General features: G+C 42.7%; 1 protein-coding gene across 1 annotated transcript in view; it reads right to left on the bottom strand.

The window, feature by feature from the left end:
• The window catches only part of AKAP6 (A-kinase anchoring protein 6), a 427,520-nt gene that overhangs the window by 207,897 nt on the left and 197,869 nt on the right, over positions 1-21,754 (bottom strand). Inside the window, exons 5-6 of the mRNA XM_077464820.1 lie at positions 21,239-21,361; positions 15,005-15,101 (exon numbers count right to left, since the gene is read on the bottom strand). Of these exons, the coding sequence (XP_077320946.1) occupies positions 15,005-15,101; positions 21,239-21,361 (220 nt within the window). The remainder of the gene's footprint in view (positions 1-15,004; positions 15,102-21,238; positions 21,362-21,754) is intronic.

The following is a 21,754-nucleotide window of genomic DNA, read 5'->3' as shown; positions in this document are numbered from 1 at the left end:
TCAACATGGGGAAAGATGTTTTGGAGGGACCACAAAGCATCCTACCCATGTTGAGGGCATATGGCCTGGTATGGTTCAGAAGGGGGGCACTCTTGTCCCCCCCTCTTTTCCTGTGGCCTGCCAGGTTGCATGGTCAGATAAGGGTCTGGTATGGATTTTGGGGGGACCCCTACGCCATTTTTCTTTAATTTTGGCGCAGGGTTCCCCTTAAAATCCATACCAGACCTGAAGGGCCTGGCATGGTTTTTGGGAGGACCCCCATGCATTTTTTTCTTTTAAATTTTGGTTCGGGGTTCCCCTTAATATTCATACCAGACCCAAAGGGCCTGATAATAGATGAGGGGGGGGGCCCATGTAATTTTTTTCAATGAGTTTTGTCTATATTGCTGGGACCCGACAATTCATTACAGCCGCGATCAGGTTTAAATGATTTTTTTCCTTTAGAAATTTAATTTTGCTGTGGTACTGTTCTAAACACAGGAAAGCTGTGCCACTTTACAGGCATACTATAGACACCCCCCAGGCACAAGTTTTAAAGGAATATTTCATTTTTATTGTTTCACTTTAAGCATTATTAAAATCACTGCTCCTAAAAAAACATCTGTTTTGAAAACTTTTGTTTTGCATTGATACATGTCCCATGGGACCCGGGTCCCCAAACACTTTTTATGGAAATAACTTGCATATAAGCCTTTAAAATTAGCACTTTTGGTTTTTCATGTTCGTGTCCTATAGACTTTAACAGTGTTTGCATGTTGCCTGTGACAGGAATCTACTCATTCCTTCTGCTGTTTTAAGCGGCTAGCTGTGGCTGCCAAGCCCGTACACTTCAATGACAGGTTGCAGTGCCTGCAGCTATTCATGGCTGTTCACACAACAAGGGACTACTTGTGGTGATTGCTTATGGATGCACACAAAGAGCGTCCAGTGGCAATCACTGCAGGTAATCAATGGCTGTGCAAATGTGCGCTGCAACCTGTCACTGAAGTGTATTGGCTCAGTGGCCCCAGCTAGCCACTCACAACTGTCAAACACAATAACAGGAATCTGTGAAATCCTACTGCCAGTGTTGGCAACCTACCAGATTGAAATTTACTGACACAACACTCACAATTTACTGGCAAAGAAGTTTTTACTGGCATTTCCAAAAGTTACAAAATTACAGTTGTAAGTGCAAATTTCAGTATTTAGGCTACAAACAAGTACACTATGCAATTAGCAATGACCTGCCCCCCACCGGTACTGCCCAAACACACTGTAGCATATACTTGGATGGTCTCAGCTGCCTCCAGACCCGAGCTACACATGCACAGTTCCGAGCCAAGCATCACAGCCATATTTTTTTTACTGGCAACCTTTTCTTTTTACTGGCAATTTAATGGCAGGAGAAAAGTACCAGTTTTTTACTGGCTGCCAGTAAAAATACTGAAGGTTGACAACATTGCCTGCTGCTGGCATTTGCACCATGACAAACTGCATGTGTGATTGGTGGTGTTTTACACGTACTCTCTACATTCCCCGCTAGTACAAGTGCACTGCAGCACACATGATTGCCTCCTAGTACCGTTCCTCCCTCACCCAAGCTGATTGCTGTTGTGCAGGAGATTACAGCAGATTTACACCAAGCCAAATCCAGGTACTTGTGAGTCACATTACATAACTGTATTAATTGGTGTATTAATACATAACTGTATTAATTGGTAGCATTTTATACCTACCCGTGATTTCAATCTAAGCTTGAAACAAAGCTAGAAGCAACTCTGTTGTTAAAATGTCAGAAAAAGGTCTCCTAGCAAAGAAAAGAATCACCATAGGCATTGCCAGGGTGTGGCTATCAAGGCTGGAGCCCCGAATCTGGAGGCCATAGCCCCGAGTCTCATCGGGTCGCGGCTGTGGCATTGGAGGTGGAGGAGACACGAGCGGGTGGGCTGCGGAGGGCAGCATTGGAGGGGGAGGAGAGAAGAGCGGGTGGGTCGCGGCTGCGGTGGGCGGCATTGGAGGTGGAGGAGAGAAGAGACACTCTTCCGCCCTCACAGCTGGACCACTTCACCGTGGGAGCGATGTGCGGTGGGGAGCTGAGAGATGACATCATATCCCACTGCCCGCCACACATCAGCGCTCTTCTGCCCTCACAACATGGGTCTTTTAAATGTCGGAGGTGCGGCAGGAAGCAGGGAGATTACATCATCTCTCACTGCTCCGCTCTCCTACCCTCACTAAATAGACCTAAATAGACCAGTGCTGCCAGCCTACCACCAATGCACTGACAATGCACCTTTGGTGGCACTGGCTGGCGTGACAATCTGCTAATAGTGGCAAGTGAGAATCTGCTAACTAATGGTGGCAAGTGATGTGGCAAGTGACAATCTGCTAATGGTGACAAGTGATATGGCAAATGACAATCTGCAAATGGTGGCAAGTGACAATCTGCAAATGGTGGCAAGTGATGTGGCAAGTGACAATCTGCAAATGGGGGCAAGTGACAATCTACAAATGGTGGCAAGTGATGTGGCAAGTGACAATCTGCAAATGGCGGCAGGTGACGTGGCAAGTGACACACCCAGGGCTCCCACTGATTCTGCATTATGGTGAGTTGAACTACTTCATTATATATTACAATGTAACAATAGAAACAATGCGCTCTGATCACCCTGACACCATATCAACCATGGTGCCATGATGAGTGAAACGCCAACACCAGCCTTCCTTTGCCCGCAAAAAATTAGTTACCGCCATCGTGATCCCCCCCCCCAGGTTGGTGACCGCTGCTATGGGCTCTAGCCCCAGATCTTTTGCAGACCTAGCAATGCCCCTGATACTCACCCATCTCACTGCCCACACCATCGATCTTCATTCTAATCAACTGCTACATTTACTATAGTTCCTTCAGCATTAAAGTTGTAGTAAACCCTTACATATACCCACTGATGTGTGTGTCTAGTCTCAGGTGATACAAAGTGATGAAACAAATACTTCTACATAAGCTGTACCTGTTTATCTGCAGCCCTCTTTGCTTGACAGCCTCCTAAAGTGAAGATTTTACACAGCTTTCTGGGCTCCAAAAGGCAGGGGGCTGGGATCCCACGCAAAACACACTGCACAGCATTAAGCAGGATAGCTGAGTGTAATCCGAGACCTGAGTGGAGAGGTGGACACACCCCTCCATGCAATCTCTTAGGAAAACATGCACAGCTGTGGCTGTCAGTTTCTTGCTGGAGGGGCGGAACTATCTCACAGGACTGTCAATCAAAAGTGATTCATGCAGATAGAGGAATGAGAGGGGGCAAAATTCACACTAGGTGTTTTGGATCAGGGCAAGTACACACTATAGGAGCCATATAGTTTCAATTTTTCATTTCATTGGTTTAATAAGACTTTAAAACATTTCAAGGAGTGTCAAATGCCTGGTTCCCAGCTGTGCTCAGTGGTTTCTACCACCAGCCCCAACATCATGAATGTATCTTGTAATGACACAGGGGCCAGCAAAGGGAGCGCAAAGGGGATCAAAGCACGCAGTAGGACAGGTGAGGTTTAATTATTGTACTTAATGGGAGACCTTTTTCAGACTTTATCAAGCTAGTAACAGACATTTTAATGATGAAATACATCTATTCTATCATGTAAACACATGAACACACATAACACAAAGTTATATATAACTATATGTGATTAGAATTAGCTATATTTTATTAAATGACATCATCAAGGTCAGCTGACCAAGGATCATATTGAGGTCTTTTATACTGTAAAATGTACAGAACAAAAAAAATATTCTATAGCTGCCTATTTATTTATGACGACTCATGTACAAAGGCAATGGTTATAAATCATCTACTGCAGCACTCTGTTAACTTTACTGATAAAATTAATTAATATAATTAATTTAGTGGCTGGGAAAGCAGAAGGAGCTCATATAGCATTAAGGCATCAGTAACTTCTGGGAAAGAAGAAGGTTTATTTAAAAACACACGGGCTGATTTACTAAAACTGGAGTGTAAAATCTGGTGCAGCTCTGCATAGGAACCATTCAAAGCTTAATTGAACAAGCTGAAGTAAGAAGCTGGTTGGCTACCATGCACAGCTGAACCAGATTTTGCACTCTCCGGTTTTAGAAAATCAACCCCACTGTAGTTTTTCCCATTCAGTGCAAAGTGGCAGTGTCTGCTGATAGACCTCACCCCAGCTCTATCTATGCTCCCTTGCTATCTGAATGGTCAGGTGACACCAGGGCTGGTGCAAGGATTTTTGACACTCTAGGCGAAACCTCATTTTGCCGCCCCCTCTCATTATTTGGACTTGAGAATGAGGGACACTTCAGGGAGACAGTGACCTGCAGCAAGCATGGGTATGGGTGTGGCCATGAATGATCATGGGAGGGACTTAAGGGCCATAGTTAAAACCAGAGCTTCCTTGTGCCTATAAAATATGCTTTGATTGCTGTGCCACAAGTGGAGTCTCAGGGATACATATAAATCTCAACACAATCATTTAGAAAATCCTTCCAATACATCTGGTTTTGTATACACTGAAAATAGACATAAAGCTTAAAATAGAGGATTATGAAGAACCTGAGGAACCGTGGGATGAAGTCAGAGAATAAGTACTGCAGTAGGAACCAATCCTTAGGGAGAGAGAGAGGGAAGAATCACTATGGTAGAAAGGAAGGGGTATTACTATGGTACATGGAAGGTAGGAAGTAAGGATCACTATGGCACCTGAAAGGCAAGAAGAAAGAATCACTATGGCACTTGGAAGCCAGAAAGGATCACTATGGCACCTGGAAGGCAGGAAGGATCACTAAGGCACCTGGAAGGCAGGAAGACTATGGCTCATGGAAGGCAGAGACTATGGCACATGGAAGGCAGAAGCCACCACACTAGAATGGCAAAGCAAGGCATTGCTGGATGCTAAGCTGGATGGTGCTGTGGCAGATAGTACCATTGTGCTCACAAACCAGATGGAGAGGAAGCCTTGACGAAGGAAAGGCATGTGTGTGTGTGTGGGGGGGGGGGGATGGGGGGCCTGTGCCTGGCTGGAGACTCCTGAAGGTGTAGGCAAGTGGAGAGGTAGAGTGTGGAAGGCAGCCACGGCTGGGGAAGACAGTGAAGCCAACAAGCAGCTTTGTGAACAGCAGAGAGTGCTGGCTGCTTTGAAATCTCCTGCCCACACCCCCTTCCCAGGCCCAGATTGGCTGCATGTGGGGGTTGTGGGAGGGCAGAGGGGGGACATGGGGAGGAGGTGGGGCAGACCTAGCCTACCTCCTTCTCCCTCCTCTTATGGGATATACAGAATACAATGGCCATGGTGGGGATGTGCAGCACGCGAGCCGGCTGCCAGGTGAGTGGGCAGTAGAGGTGGGGGGACTGTGTTGCATGCCCCTGCATGATGTGCGCTCTTGGCTCTAGGTAGCGCCGGCCCTGGGTGACACTCTCTGTTTTCTGTCACAGTTGTATTCCCATTGGAAAGATTCTCCCTGATTTTCAATCCCTGTGACACCTATACAAGAAATTTGGGTGCAGTTGTCATCAAGGCAAGAAGGTACAGACATAAATAAAATCATTGTCAGAAGATCTAACCCTTTTATCTTTGTCCCCTGCAGAGAGATTTCCTATCCTAATAGTCCATTTCTGTCCTTACAGTCAACAAATCTCTAAAATCATGCACAGAGAAGTAAATATAGCAGCTGACACATCAATTGATACAAATTGCTCACTAAATATAAACAAAAGTACAGCGCTGATAGGGCAATAGAAAATGTGAGAAAACCATAATATGAATAAGTCCAAACAGGTAAGTGTAGCAAACAGGGACAGTCCCAAAATGATCAGTGAAATTTACATTTACACTTCACCTTACAGATCTTCATAAATTATGACACCACCACGTGCCAAATAAACACGCTTACCAAAGCAAATGGACTCTTTCTAGTAATGAAAAAGAGTCAAAATGTGCTTGTGTCTCCAAACTGTCACCATCTGAGACAGTGTGTACCTCCTCCTCCAGGTCCAATCACACCTTCATGGCAGTCATCTTAAACTTGTATTACTCAGCCATAAATGAGGAGAGAGTCAAAAGAGCCACATAGTGACTCAGACAACGTCAGATGTGACAAAATGCATAGGGCGGAGCCAATGCGTGTGACATCATCACGCACTTCAATACCAGGAAGCAGCCTGTCTGACTCCTGCGACCGTTTTTTTATCTGATAAGCGCTTTTTTATTTTAACATTGGGAGTAGAAAAAGCCTTAGGAAATTTTGTATGAAATATCGCTAAACATTCTCAGAACATTGGAATGTCATTTGAAAGATTTTGTTTGCTTTAACATTTTATTTTGGAATGAATGGACTTTTCAGAACAAAAACCACATATACTGTAAGAAATTTGTTTGAGGAAAGTTTTCCATCCTGCTCCTTTGAATTTTCTTGTCACTGCAGTTGAAAATTAACATAGACTTGACCCACTGATGACTAGAAAAAGGAAAGAACTTTCTTAGAACATTCTTTTTATAAGAATTTTCATTCAAAATTCTACCCATCTATGGCCATATTTAGACCTGTAGGCTGTTCCAGCAAAGCTCATATGCAGTCTCTGTTTAACACACACTGCTCATGCAATAGAAGACTTATTATGCCCTAGATGGGGCAAAAGGTATGGCCAATGCTTAGCCATAGTGTAGGGAGCACATAAATCCCATCCATGACACTGCCCTGGACCCAAAGGCACCGTATTTCATACTATGTAATATTTAATATATCTTTCGGATGAAGTTACACTTTGTTATTTGCTAAGGTAGTAATCTGATTGACGTTTGCATTGGGCAATGGAATTTTCCATTATACTAAAACAAGGTATTCTGGAATCTATAGTTCCACAGCAACAGCAGAGCTCAAGGCTGCTTTCTTTATGGTTTAAAATATGATGCTATCAAGCTGTAAAAAGCTATTACAGGAAGCTTTAGAAATATTGCCAGAGTTAGCTATCTCTGTCAGGAATCAAATGATCCAGCTGCAATAAAAATATATGAACCTTTGCCCAAATGTTTTGCGGCAGAGTCTTTTTTTTTTTTTTTATTCCCTTGCTTTGTGCTATTTTTGAGGAAAGTCTGAAAAGACTTCTTGGGGCATGTTCTTTCTAAATGCCTATTTTTATTCCTTACGTGGTATATTTAACTTGATCTACACATACATTTCTTCTGTATAACGCAAGAAAAAAAAAACCCTGCTGTATCTTTGTAGATATTTAGATGGAGAGGGTGGGGATATTCCCAAGTTAGACTGGCATTTTAAGCTCCATGTATTCTGTAATTATACTGTTGCTCTAAGAATCACGTTTGCAGAGTGCAGGGATAAGCCATTTCATGCCCAAGGCTGACACCACTTCCTGCATAATGTTCATTGGCCAAGCTTGTTATTAGCTCATTATTTCCATGTTGTCTTATTTGACTGTTGCCTCTCATAACAGTTATGCTGCGTACACACGAGCGGACTTCTCATCGACTGAACTCCGAAGGACTTTTCGACTAAGCCTACAGACTTGCCTACACACAATCACACCAAAGTCCAATCGTTTAGAACGCGATGATGTACGACGGGACTCGAAAAAGGAAGTTCAATAGCCAATAGCTGCCCTTCCGTCGGAACAGCATACAGACGAGCAGTTTTCTCGATAGGAACTGGTTCCGGGGGAAAGATTTGAAACATGTTCTATTTCTAGGTCCGTCAGAATTTTAGAAAGAAAAAGTTAGATGAAGCCCACACATGATCAGAATGTTCGACAGAATGATTCCGTCTGACCTTTTCTGCCAGAAAGTCCGGCCGTGTGTACAGGGCATTAGGGTTCTCTCACATGTATGCAATACTGGGACGTTGCCTAACTGCCTGCAATCTGTCAAACACGATTGAGAGTTCCCTGTATGTTACATGTGCTATAGTCTGAAGCACCTGTCAGAGCACTGCTCCCATGACATATAATGGAGTCCTCTCACAGCCCCTGGAAGTTATCCAGAAGCCAGGATTAGCATTTTTGCAGCAAAAGTCTACAGACCTGGGCATAAAGTCAATTCACAGATCAGGCATTACTGCAAAGGTTGAATTTGATGGACATTTTTCTCTTTTCAGCTGAAATAACTAGGTACACCTAAAATTACTGAGGCATGGTGAGTCTTTTAAAGACTTTTTTTGCCTGAAGTGTTTGGAATATGTGTAATGAAAATGTATTTTTTTCACAAAATTGTTAAATAACAAGATATTTCCAACATACAGCATAGGCATATTTAAGAATTACACCCCACAGCACACTCTGCAACTTCTCCTGAGTATGGTGATATCACTTGTAAGACTTTTTCACAGCCTAGCCACATAGAAAGGACCAAAATCAAAGGAGCACCTTCAGGTTTCTCGGTGTATAAATTACGCATCTCATTTCCCGACTACCTATCACATTTTTGGACACTTTGACTGGTTTGGTGATGTTTGAGGACACTGTGAATGGCTCATTTACAAATGAGGCTGGGGAGGTAAAACCTTGCAGCTTAACCCAATTGGTTCCCAGTGTAAATGCAGAGGCAGGGGTGTACACATGCTGCAGCCAAGATGCTTTGCTTTGCAAATATACACCCTGCCACTTTGAATGGAGCTGCTTATGCAGGGTCCAAGAGGTTAAAGCAGGCACAGAGAAGGCAATACAACGCCTCCTCACCACCTTTCAAATGCAATCTGAACATGGTTCACTCTTCAGATAATACGATTAGTGTGAACGAGACCTTATGGTGACACTGGGACTGGAGCCGTGGTGATTGGGGACACCGGCTGCACTAGTCTGGTGACATTGTACTGTTGTGGCAGTAATCAGAGACAATGTCTGGCTGCACTGATATACAGTGATATCAGAGTAGTCAGCCAATGTATATGATCACCGTCACAGCAGTGCAATGTCATCATAGTGACATTGCACTTGATCTGGTTACAGTGTGGAGCAGAAATATTAGATTTATGAGAAATAGCGGAAGAGAAAATGACATACATGGTTGCTGCTTCATCTATTTGAAGTTTAGAATGTATTGATTGCATGGGTTCTGTGGCTGATTGAGGTGGTAATTAAACCCACCTGGTGCCTTATCTGCACTTTGATTTGACTTGGGGGCTGGGTGGTTGGTATGTGTTCGATTTTTGAGGAGGGGTGGCACCCTAACACTCTACGACGGCCTAAGTACGGTGGCTGGAATTTTTTTTCCTCTCACCCGTCACCCGCATACACACTATTCCTGGTGAGTGGGTTTGTCTCCGGATTCCACACGTGGCTCATCACCCTGCCCCACACCACCCATGAGTGTATGAACCCCCGCTCAGCCTCCATTGACGAACAGGCTACTGACAATCTGTTGCAGACCGAGCTGGACTGGGGATTCATTATTGGCCCCTTCGCTGAGTCACAATTTGAGACATGGAGGGTTAGCCCTATTGACTTGTCAAGGGTAAATTCTCAAATAAATTGGGTGTACGCCTCATTCCTCCCACATCCTTAGGCTTAACTTACTTATTCTTTCCGAAGAGTTCTCTCTTAAATATGCATCCATTGACTTAGCTATACATCATTAGCATAGGCACGGGCGCATGGCTGTCCAAGGTGGATATTTCAGATTCTTTTAAGCTCTTACCCATTGAATCTTCCTTGTGGCAGTGGCACGCCATCATAAAAGACAGCTGCAGAATTGGTCAGCAGTCAAGTATAATAGGCTTTCTATATTTGAAAGAAAGTATATTATACATGTAGAACCCTATATACTGTACACCTATACCAGTCCTTAAAAGGACCTTTGTGGACCTAATAGTAATAGCTAGTGATTAAACTGACTGTCCCTGCTCCACACAGCGTCCTGTCCCTACACTGACAAAAGACAGCTGCAGAATCGGTCAGCAGTGCACTCAGCAATCACCAGCACAGCAGTCAGCAGCAGTGCACCAGAACCCTATATACTGTACACCTATACCAGTCCTTAAAAGGACTTTTGTGGACCTAATAGCTAGTGATTTGTGTCACTACAGTCTGTCCCTGCTCCACACAGCAACCTCTCCCTACACTGACAAAAGACAGAATGTAAAATGGCCGCTAGATCAGGTCTATTTATAAGGTAGGGGGGATGTCCAATTGTCCATGTGCTGAAATGTCTCAATTGGCTGTCCTGTACCCCATGATGGATGTGTCATCATGGGTCAAAGTTCTTTCACAATGTAAACGCATATGTCCGCCGCGTGAACAGCGACAGAAGTCCGCCGGTTTGGAGAATCGCGAACACGCAAAATTCGCCGCGAACCGACCGCTGGGCGAACCGCAAGGCCATCCCTAGTGGTGACATTGTACTGCTGTGGCTATTGATTGGAGACACTGGCTGTTACACTGGCATACAGAGTCATCAGTGCAGCAGTCAGTGTCTCTGATCACCAGATAGAGAACTACAATGTCACCACAGTGATACTGTACTGCTTGGGGAAGGGGTGATCAAATATATATGTATTTTTTTTACACTCTGAATGCTTACTACATTCCTAATGACTGTAGTAAGCACTCAGTTTCATCTCACGTTTGATTGTTGTGAGAAGAAACAGCTCAAAGGCTGCAGAAATGCAGCCTTTGTTTGCAAGTGTGATCGCTGTGAATGGTCACAGTGATCATATTGTGCAGCACCAATACAGGGCTGCACACTGTAGAAGTCGCACATGAGCATCGATGTGGTAGACCATATATATATATATATATATATATATATATATATATACACCCTCCTGCATCAATGCTGCTCCTGGCGATTATGTAAATGACCTTCATGGGAAGTGGTTAAACAAAGACTTTAAAATTAATAAGGAATGCTCAACCATTAGGAAATACTGATAAACACAGTGTTTTGCTTCAGATTCTAGTTATCTTTGTTATGATTAGCATATTTTTCCACAACTCTTGTTACAGTCTGTGTCTGTGTGGGGTAACAGGATATTTTGTAAAATATATCTTTTTTATGTTCGTCTTGACTGTAAACATAATAATTGGATGTAACTGAATGCTTAGAATATTTGGACAATCTTGGACCTTTGTAAAGAATTTATGTGTTGTTTCCCTTTTGTTTGTTAGATACATTTTAATTTAATAAAAATTATTGGGGAAAAAAAAATAAGAAACATAACTCTAAAAGCTTTGCCCAAAGAAAATGTCAAAGGGCAAAGAACTGGTCAACCGTATTGAATGTGGTCTCCCCGCAGCTGATTTTTACCCATTACTGACTTACCATGCTTTGTTCTGCACTGTGTCTCTGTATGAAGGTAACCATATTAGTAGAGGCAGGGTTTTGCTTCCTCCTGTCAATTCCTCCAGTAATTAAAACAGTGAGCAGCACAATAGTAACTTCACCAAATCTCACTCCAAATCTGTTGAGACTAGCAGTAACTTATGCCCTGTCCACACGATTGGACTTTCCGCCAACAAAACCATGGATTTTTGTTCGAAGGATGTTGGCTCAAACTTGTCTTGCATACACACGGTCACACAAATGTTGGCCAACAATTACAAACGTGGGAACATGGTGACGTACAAGACGTACGACGAGCCAAGAAAAAGGAAGTTCAATAGCCAGTGCAGGTCCTCCTGCTTGATTCCAAGCATGCGTGAACTTTTGTCAAACTTGTGTACACACGGTCGGAAATTCCGACAGCAACGTTTTTCTGGCGGAAAATTTGAGAACCTGCTATCAAACATTTGTTGGCGGAAAGTCCGACAGCAAATGTTCGATGGAGCATACACACGGTTGGACTTTCCGACAACAAGCTCAACTCCAAAATTTCCCATCAGAAAATCCGACCGCATGTACACAGAATTAGATTCACACTGCAGATATACAGCTGTGTAGGTACAGGAGTGCCTTGGCATTTTCAGATGCCAGGACGTACACCGCTATTTTTCAGAAGGAATTCATTTTTCAGAGTACTGCTAAGGCACAATTAACATTTATGGATGTTCCATATACCACAGCAGATCTTATTTTTTTTAATTAAAGTGGAGTTTCACTCATTCTCTCTGCGGCACCGGCATTGCAAGTGTGGGCACCCAGCTGTGATAGCTTCACAGCCGGGTACTCACTGCAAATTCACGAGTCATGCAGCACCTCCCCATTGGTCGGGCAATCTTCTGGAACATGTTACATAGTTAGTCAGGCTGAAAAAAGACACAAGTCCATCTAGTTCAACCAAAAAATAAAAATAAAATCATATAATCCCATATACACAATCCTTCACCCACAGTCAATCCAGAGGAAGGCAAAAAAAAAAAAACAGCAAAGCACGCTCCAATTTGCTACAGCAGGGGAAAAATTCCTTCCTGATCCCCCAAGAGGCAATTTGATTTTCCCTGGATCAACTTTACCTATAAATGTTAGTATCCAGTTATATTATGTATGTAATATATACAGGCCTTTTTTAAAGTAATCTACTGAACTTTTCAGAACCACCTCTGGAGGAAGTCTATTTCACATTTTCACAGCTCTTACTTTGAAGAAACATTTCCATATTTGGAGATGAAATCTTTTTTCCCCTAGACGTAAAGAATGCGCCCTTGTCCCCTGTGATGACCTTAAAGTGAATAACTCAACACCAAGTTCCCTATATGGACCACTTATGTATTTGTACATGTTGATCATATCCCCCCTTAATCTCCTCTTCTCGATAGAGAATAATTTCAGTTCCTCATAGTTGATCTCCTCTGTGCCTCTTGTCAGTTTGGTTGCCCTTTTCTGCCCAGGTGACCAGTGCTGGAACAAGGTAATTTAGCGCCCAGGGCGAAGACACCAAACTGCACTTCCCCTTCACACATACACAAGATGTATGAGCATCATGTGTTAGCAACCCCCCCCCCCCCCAAAAAAAAAATACTAAATTGAGCACTAATCAGCATACTTGGCCCTAAGCACAAATAATACCCCCTATCATCCTTACTAGCACATATTCTCCCCCCCCCCCCATCCCCATTTCTAACAGCCCCAATATTTCCTATCCTAGCACAAATCCCCATCACCTTTTCTAGCACAACCCCCCCCCCCCAATCCCCCTCCTAGCACAAATTCTCTTCTCTCCATCTTCACGGCACAAATCCTCTCTCCTGGCACAAATGCTCTTTCCCCACCTCACTGCCACAGAACAAATCCCCCCTCCTGGCAAAAATCCTCATCCTCCCAGCACATATCCTCCCACCTAGCACAAATCCTGATCCTCCCAGCACAAATCTTACCCCTGTCACCCCCCCCCCCCCAAAAATCCCCCTCCTAGCACAAATGCCCCCCAAATTTCCCCTCTAGAACAAATACCCCCAATCATCCCTACTAGCATAAATCCCCTCCATCCCCATTTCTAACAGCCCCAATATGTCCTATCCTAGCACAGATCCCCATAACCTTTTCTAGCACAACCCCCCCCCCCAAATCCCCCTCCTAGCACAAATTCTCTTCCCTCCATCTCCACGCCACAAAACCTCTCTCTTGGCACAAATGCTCTTTCCCCCACCCCACCGCCACAGAACAAATCCCCCTCCTGGCAAAAATCCTCATCCTCCCAGCACATGTCCTCCCACCTACCTAGCACAAATCCTCATCCTCCCAGCACAGATCTTAGCCCTGTCACCCCCCAAAATCCCCCTCCTAGCACAAATGCCCCCAAATTTCCCCTCTAGAACAAATACCCCCAATCATCCCTACTAGCATAAATCCCCTCCATCCCCATTTCTAACAGCCCCAATATTGCCTATCCTAGCACAAATCCCCCCATCACCTCTTCTAGCACCCCCCCCCCAATACCCCTACTAGAAAAAATCCTATCCTGCCACTCCTCAAATTCCCCATCCCAGCAGACCCCCCCCCCCCAGAATTCCCTTCCTAGCACAACAGCACAAATACAACCCCCCCCCCCCCCATATCAATCCCACCTAGAAGTAATCATTTTCTCCCTACAAATACTCTCATTCCTCCCCTTGTGTCCTCAGTGCAGCTCTCTGTTCCCTCAGCTTGGCAGCATCTTTCCTCACACACACACAGACCTCAGATACAGTACAGCACATTGCTCTGTGATGCCCATTTTCCGACGTTCCTCCTCATGTTGGCCTCCTACCCACACTGCTTTCCACTTCCATCTGCCAACTAGAGCCAGGCTCCTTGGCTCCTCTAGGTTGCAGCCCCACCACAGCTCTAAGCACTCCTCTGAGTCGTCCCACCCTGCCTCCGGCTGTGAGTGACCTCCCACTAATGGCCGGGACTACAAGGCTCCTCCGTAGGGGATGTGAACATTGAAGCAGACAGGAAAGGGAGGTGAAGCCAGGGCTTGTTGTGCCAGATGCAGGAGCGCACTCGGCACACTTACAGACAATTTTTCGGGTACACCGGCACTGGCTAGTATGTATAATGACACAGGTGTGAAGCACATTGCCGGAACACTTTACCTGCGCCCCCCCCCCTATAGAAAATCGTACCACCAAGGGCATCCACCCCTTCCGCCCCTGCCTTGTACCAGCCCTGCATGTGACGTGTCCAAGAAAATTGCAAGGAGGGAGAGGGAGGGGACAACTTCCACTTGAGCCACCTAAGCGGCTTGAGCGGAAGTGGGAACAGGTACCTGTTAAAACCAGGTACCCATTCACCCCCAAAAAAATAACATGCCAAATGTTGCATATTTGGGGGAGGGGAGTGTCTAACAGGGCACATGCATCACCCACTCTTCCCAACATGTCCAATTAGCTTTAACTTTATGTTTATAGGCATGGTTGAACAATCATGAGCAGTGAATAATTATAACTTTCAAATCCTGTATAATTGTTCTTTATATTACCTATTTCTTTTTATATAAAAGCACATTTGTGTGTGTGTGTGTATATATAAGGCACAGGACAGACTAAATAACCTACAATCCACTATGCAGTCGTGTTTCTTTTCAAACATAGATGGGGCATGTTTTCCTTTTTCTTTTCCTCATTACCTGCTCTGTGAGATACCAACACCTCCATCAGTCTTTGACCTTCTTCCAGAACCGCATCTTTTAATGCACAGTGACTGTCCACACTCTGCTTGAAGTTCTGCAAAAGATCAAGGATGAGTCAAGATGATAAACACATCTTTCAGTTATCACCTTATTTTTGTAATATTTAGGAGAATGAACCTTCTTTAGAAAAAAACAATTATGCAAATCTGCTGAGCATACGTATTTCTGTTGATCTCTAGTACACTGTAGAAGACTATAGTAGAATAATTCCAGAGAAGAACTTACACATACTAGACTTGTGATGACATAATACTAGGTTTCTAAGCCCCCGTACACACGGTCGGAGATTCCGGCAACCAAATCCGTTGGATTAATTCCGACGGATTAATTCTGGAAGAGGTCCGGAAGTGATGTTGCATACACACGGTCGGACTCAGTTGTCGCAAAATACGATTGTACATAATGTGATGACGTTATTTTGTTACGACGGGACTACAATCAGGCTAGTAGCCAATAGCTTTGGTCTAGGAATTTGATCTGAGCATGCGTGGCACTTTGTCCGTCGGAGTAGGCTACACATGATCGGAGTATGTCCGATCGTGGCATTTTATCGGAAAATTTTACCGGCAAGTTGGAAAAGTTGGTCCGTCGGATATTCCGACGGAAACAGTCCGATGCAGACCACACACAGTCGGAATATCCGGCAAAACGGTCCGATAGGAAACATTCCGTCGGAATCTCTGACCGTGTGTACAAGGGCTAAAAGTGTTCTTCAACCCAAAAAACAAAAAAAATTTAAAATATTGGAGCTTACCAATCCTTTATTTTTACCTGGTGATCTGGCCAGTAACATTTCTGTCTTTCTCCATCTATGGAGGAGCAACAGAGACACCCTTGAACAGCAGCGCAGTCTGGCGAGGGTACGATCAGATGAACTTTACATAATTGACTAAACAACTAAAGCCTAACTTCAGCTAACACTTTTTAAGCAGTTACAGAAAAAAAATAGTTTTCTTTTGTTTTGTTTTCTTTTTTATATATATATATATATATATATTTTTTTTTTTTTTTTCTCTATTTAATTTCACACATAAAAAGAGGCACAGAAAACAGTTTGCATTTTATTATGTATATGTAAACATCATATAAAAGTGTACAATTAACAATGGTATATTTCAATAAGTAGTGGAGGAACTGTTTTTGGGTACTGTACTACAAGGGGGAAATTCATTTTTTATTCAGACAATTTAGAAGGTATTTTTTCTTTTTTATGGGGTGAGGGCAGAGGGTCGACCCTAGAGATACACTGAAGAGAAAGTGATATGGATAGATGGGAATAAATCACAGCGCAACATTTAATAGATGAAGAGAAGAGGAGAGGAAGGTCAGGGGGCTAAGATGATTGACCTCCAGAAGAAGCTCAGCTCTCTGATAGTAAGTCTTTGTGATCTTCAGAAAAGGTAAATTTGTTCCAGTAGTACCAAGTGTTTATCTGATGTATGTTTCAGAGAGGCTTTTAGATCCGCCATCCTGGGAATCTTGTTGACTTTGGCAGACACAGGTTCAACGGAAGGTGGGGCTGTTTATTTCCAAGCATGTGTGCTGCATTTTTTAAAAGAATAAGGTTTTTAAAGGGTACTTGGGAATAGGAGTCGGGTGTAAAAGGAGTGCTACCAGGTTGTCTCTCAGGCCAATATCAGTTGTTGTGTATAAAATAAATGACATTGTTGGGATGGTGGAGGTATATAGGGAGCTTCTGTATGAATGGAACCTCTGGATGTCCTGGTTCTCTGGTACACCATCCAAAGGGACTAAGAACAACTGGAGGATGCACAGAGGGCACTTGAGCAGCACTCAAAAGAAGTTTTACACTACCTTTCTGTGTTTTGAACTGCTTTTGATTAATAAATACTGGTATTACTGCACTGCGCCTCTATTTCTATTTACATTGTTGGGATAAAGACTAAACCAATAAAAGCTGACCATTGTAAGCACTCCAATTAGTGTTTAATGGTTTGTCAACCCCATAACTGACACATGGGAGGTTATTTACGAAAGGCAAATCCACTTTGCACTACAAGTGCTCTGAAAGTGCACTTGGAAGTGCAGTCACTGTAGATCTGAGGGGGACACGCAAGAAAAATAAAAAACAGCATTTGAGCTTGCACGTGATTGGATGATAAAATCAGCTGAGCTTCCACTCATTTCAGCTCTACCCCTCAGATTTACAGCGACTGCACTTTCAAGTGCATTTGTAGTGCAAAGTGGATTTGCCTTTAAATACGGTAAACCCCATGGTGTCACTTATCTCAGCCTTGTCCAAGCTCACCATTGAGGTTGCCTCTTCTAACTGGGACAAAATGATACAGGCCTCCTGGATGATGAGCCACTAGTGGAGTGAAAAATCTATAGCTCTCCAGAGCCTGTCCTGCTACAAACACACTGATGGAGTTGGAAGAGGAATAGGAGGTGTAGAAGCTGAAGGTGGATGAGGGGTAGGAGGTCACATTAGTAATGCTTGCCACCTACTACCTCAATGCAGCAGCACCTCTACCTCTCCTTTCAGGCTTGCATGTCATTTTATTTAATTTTTTTGGATGGTCCTGATTTTGGAACATGTGGCCAGCCTACGGCTGTAGGGTTGCACACTTCTTTTCATAATGCCTGCCCATTTCTTATGGCTGTGTGATTTCCACCTTTTATTGAAAGCTAAAACCTGCCTTGTTCTATTTATTGCCTCTTCAAGTGCTTGCATGCTGTATTGATTCTAAATAATTTCTAATGCCGCGTACACACGACCGGATTTTTCGAGGGACTAGGTCCGACTGTCTTTCCGAATGAACGGACTTGGCCACACACAATCACACCAAAGTCCGACGGATTCGAACGTGATGACGTACGACCGGACTAGAATAAGGAAGTTCATAGCCAGTAGCCAATAGCTGCCCTAGCGTCCGTTTTTGTCCGTCAGACTAGCATACACACAAACGGATTTCTCAGTCCGGCGGAGTTTCGGTGGGAAAATTTAAAACATGTTCTATTTCTAAAGTCCGCCAGATTTTTGGCAAGCAAAGGTCCGATGGAGCCCACACACAATCAAATTGTCCGACGGACTCGTTTCGTCTGACGTTTGCTGTCAAAAAGTCCGGTCATGTGTACGTGGCATTACACATACATACCCAAAGTTGAATATTTTTCAAATAATAGGGGATACATGGATGTGGAGATGTGGTTTTGAAGTGTTTTGTGCACTGTTTTAACATTTTAGTAAAATTTTATGATAATGCAGTGTGGCACTGCAAAAAAGAATCTTACAAATTATAATATTAAATTATTGTGCAACTGGTCAATTAGTACGATGTTGGGGGCTTTACCCTTATTTTTTTAAGAGTAAACTTTCCTATAGCCTTTGGATCTGTTGTTACTGCTTGACAAAAAACCTGGAAGCTGATTGGTTTCTATGAATAGCTGCACCAGCTTTTGCACTGTCCAGTTTTAGTAAATCAACTGCTTTGTCTGCCCAGCTTGGTCTGTTAAACAAAGTTGAAAAAAAAAAACAGATGTACTGGCTGGATCAACAGGTAAAAATAAAATTAAAAGGGTTTGAAAAAAGAAGAAAACTAATTCAGCCACCACATTTATGGATTAGTAAGCTGCAAGAAATGTAATTCTTTCTTTTGGGTTTAGACGCACTTAAGAAATCCTATGTGTTAAAATGTCTTCTGTGTGTTTTTGGAAATACGAAAGTGAAAGTGAGATGCACTTACATTTATAATTTTGTCAAAGTGCTAAATTAGTCATTATTTAACCTCAAATGTCTTACATAATGAATGGGAATATGTTCATTATAATACTTATGTTTTTGTGATACTGGTGAATGTGTGCATGGGATATGCAAATTAATCCTATTGAAAACTCCATCCATGTGTAGAAATCTAGTCCTTTGGCAAAAGAAAAACAATGTGCACCCACCCGTGTATCAGGCAATGCATCCATAAATGTGCCCTCTCTAGCCTAAGAATCTAATTTAAATAACAAAATTGTACTTTTGCATATGAAAAACTAGGTGCTGTGAGGGTCATTGCTAGACCCAGCAAAGAACCTCAGAAAAGAAGCTACTCTATGAGTAGACACATGACTGCAACCCCTTTCCCCAAACATAACCATTTTCATATGTAAAATTTGAGTGAAGCATAAAGAAAGAAAGCATTTGAACAACACTGGGAGCAAATGCTTTTTTATATCACGGTGACAAATACTGTAAGCTAAACTCAAGGTACATGTAAAAAGTGACAATTCACTCAATTATGTATTAATTAAAACATCAATGTTTGCAAAGCAGCATAAGAATGGGAAAAGGTGTGGAGCACTTGGGGCCTATCAGGTATCCTGTATGCATATGCACAGACAGGAGAAGAAAAGACAAAGATAACCTCATCAGCCCGCAGATCCTTTTTCGTCCGATCAGGGCTATACTCTTTTTGTCTATAGTATAATAAGGGAAAATTACTAAAACTGGAGCAGCCAGAATCTGAAGCAAGTGTGCATGACAACCAATCAGCTTGAAGCTTTCATTTTCAAAGCATACCTAAGCAAGCTGACTGGTTATTTTGGACAGCTGCTCCAGTTTCTGTCTGCTTTCGTCTTCGTAAATGTCCCCCAGTGTATTTTCATAATGGAAGACAAATACATAAAACAGTGGCAATGTAGCTGTAAAACAGTCATGCAGGGTTTTGTTAAAAAATAATTGTAAACAACAAAATCATTACATCAAATTTTGTGATTGTAGAAACCATGGTATCGTGACTATACATATTAGGGGATGTAGAACAGAAATGTTTATTACAAAACTGTATGAATACCATTTATACAAGAAGTACCAACTGATGGTATTCCAGTTTGGTGACAGATGCCTGTGATAATGTTTTGTTCCCTTCCATTACAGAAGATACAGAAAAGGGTTGAATTTGTGTTCTAGATATCTTCATCCACCTAAGTGGCAAACAACATCCATCCAGCACCCATCATCTGTGCCTGGTAGTAAAGGAAGGTGCACCGAAGGACCAAGTATAACGGGAGGACTGAGCACCAATGTAGACTGCACCTAAACTTGGTGAACTTCACTGGCAAAACACTGATATTTTACAGCCACACAGTATTCCTGGAAAAGTCAATGTTATACCAATTCAAGGAAACCTAGATATACCTGCAATCTACGTTGGTGTGTTGGCTTTCCTCTCTAATGTCTATATTCATCTGACACTGCATGGTGGGTGAGAGCCTAAGCTGCACCAAAAGAAATAGATAAAAAAAAATTTTTTTTTTTATTTTGGTATTTTTAAATTGTAACAATGGGCGCAAAAGGCCACCACAAGCAAAGAGATCTCTAAATCCATCTAAATACTACAACAATGGTCATGGTCCCGTGCCCTTTAGCCTTTCAGGTCTAGATGCACTGGCCGCCCATAACACTATAAATGGTGCATTGCAGCAAAGTGGAACTGCAGGGATTCAAACCTGGCCAATTGAATAAATTAAAAGAACTAACCAATTGAGCAAGAAGCACTAGAAAAATAGGATTCCACCTCAAAAATACATTATCTCTGGATCTAAAATGGTGATAACGGGGAATTCATTTAGATGCCACGAGAAACCTATTTATCCCCAGAATACAAAGTGGTTCTTGCTGCACTCTTGGTGAAACTCTGGAATCCTATGACAGGGCAGGTAACGAAAGAAAACACCATGGACGAATTTAAAATTGGATTGCATACATTTCTTGCAAGAGCTCACATCCTCAGCCACACTCATCAGTGCAGTTATTGATTTGGGCTATAGATGTTGGGGTCAGGAAGGAATAGTTCTCACCCACTGTGAAGATAAATTGGCAGCTTTCTCATTTGGGGTTTTATTTTATCCTCTTCTTCTGTATCAAATGTACTAGAACAGCATTACAATTTAAAAGGAATATTTTGATTAGATTTGTCTATGTTGAAAGGGTGTACAAATGTTGTAAATATGCAAAAGAATGGTAGCTTGTGTGTGTCCTCACTCTATGAAGAGTTTATACGAAATTTTCTATAAATATAGTTTATAGTATAACTGTCATGTATGTCTTTAAATATGTCAGTTAAAACCATAATGTGATTATTTTTACAAGAGAAAGACAAGTTTCAGTGGCGTGTGACTACAATGACCAGAGACTTGTAGTGTTTCCTCCTCATATCTCACCAGGTGTGTATGGAGGTAAAGCTGGAGGGCCTCTGTTTCAGGCTGAGGAGGGGTCCAGTTCTCCGTAGCTTCCATTGCATCTTGTAACCAGCGGATGAATCTGTCAAGCTTGGACACAAAGCCCTGGGAGGAAAATGAAAGTCAGTTGTAGATACAACAATAGCACCATCTGCTGTTCTTTTATGGTGATAACAATGGATATAAAAATACATTTGACGAGGCAGCACAAAGAGCCCTGGTGATGAAGTATCCATTGTAAATTAACATATTTGAGCTTGAAATAGTTTGGTGGCGTTGGCCAGTGAAAGACTTTCTGAATAGTGGTTATGGGATACATTATAGGATATAGACATCAATTATTATTTCCCATTTGCCAGTTTTAAAATATAACTAAAGGCAACCATTTTTATTTTTTAGGATAGAGTAAGGGAGGGTTATATCTCTTTTTTGCCATTTGTGTCCCATTGAGGAGATTTCACTATACCTCTCGTCTTATAGCCAAAATAGGAAGTTAGA

This window comes from Lithobates pipiens, unplaced genomic scaffold (assembly GCF_037356315.1).
Source record: "Lithobates pipiens isolate NorthernLeopardFrog02 unplaced genomic scaffold, aLitPip1_a1.2 Scaffold_30, whole genome shotgun sequence".
Lineage (NCBI taxonomy): Eukaryota > Metazoa > Chordata > Amphibia > Anura > Ranidae > Lithobates > Lithobates pipiens.
The sequence above is the reverse complement of the archived record's forward strand: the minus strand, read 5'-3'. Positions and strand labels throughout refer to the sequence as shown.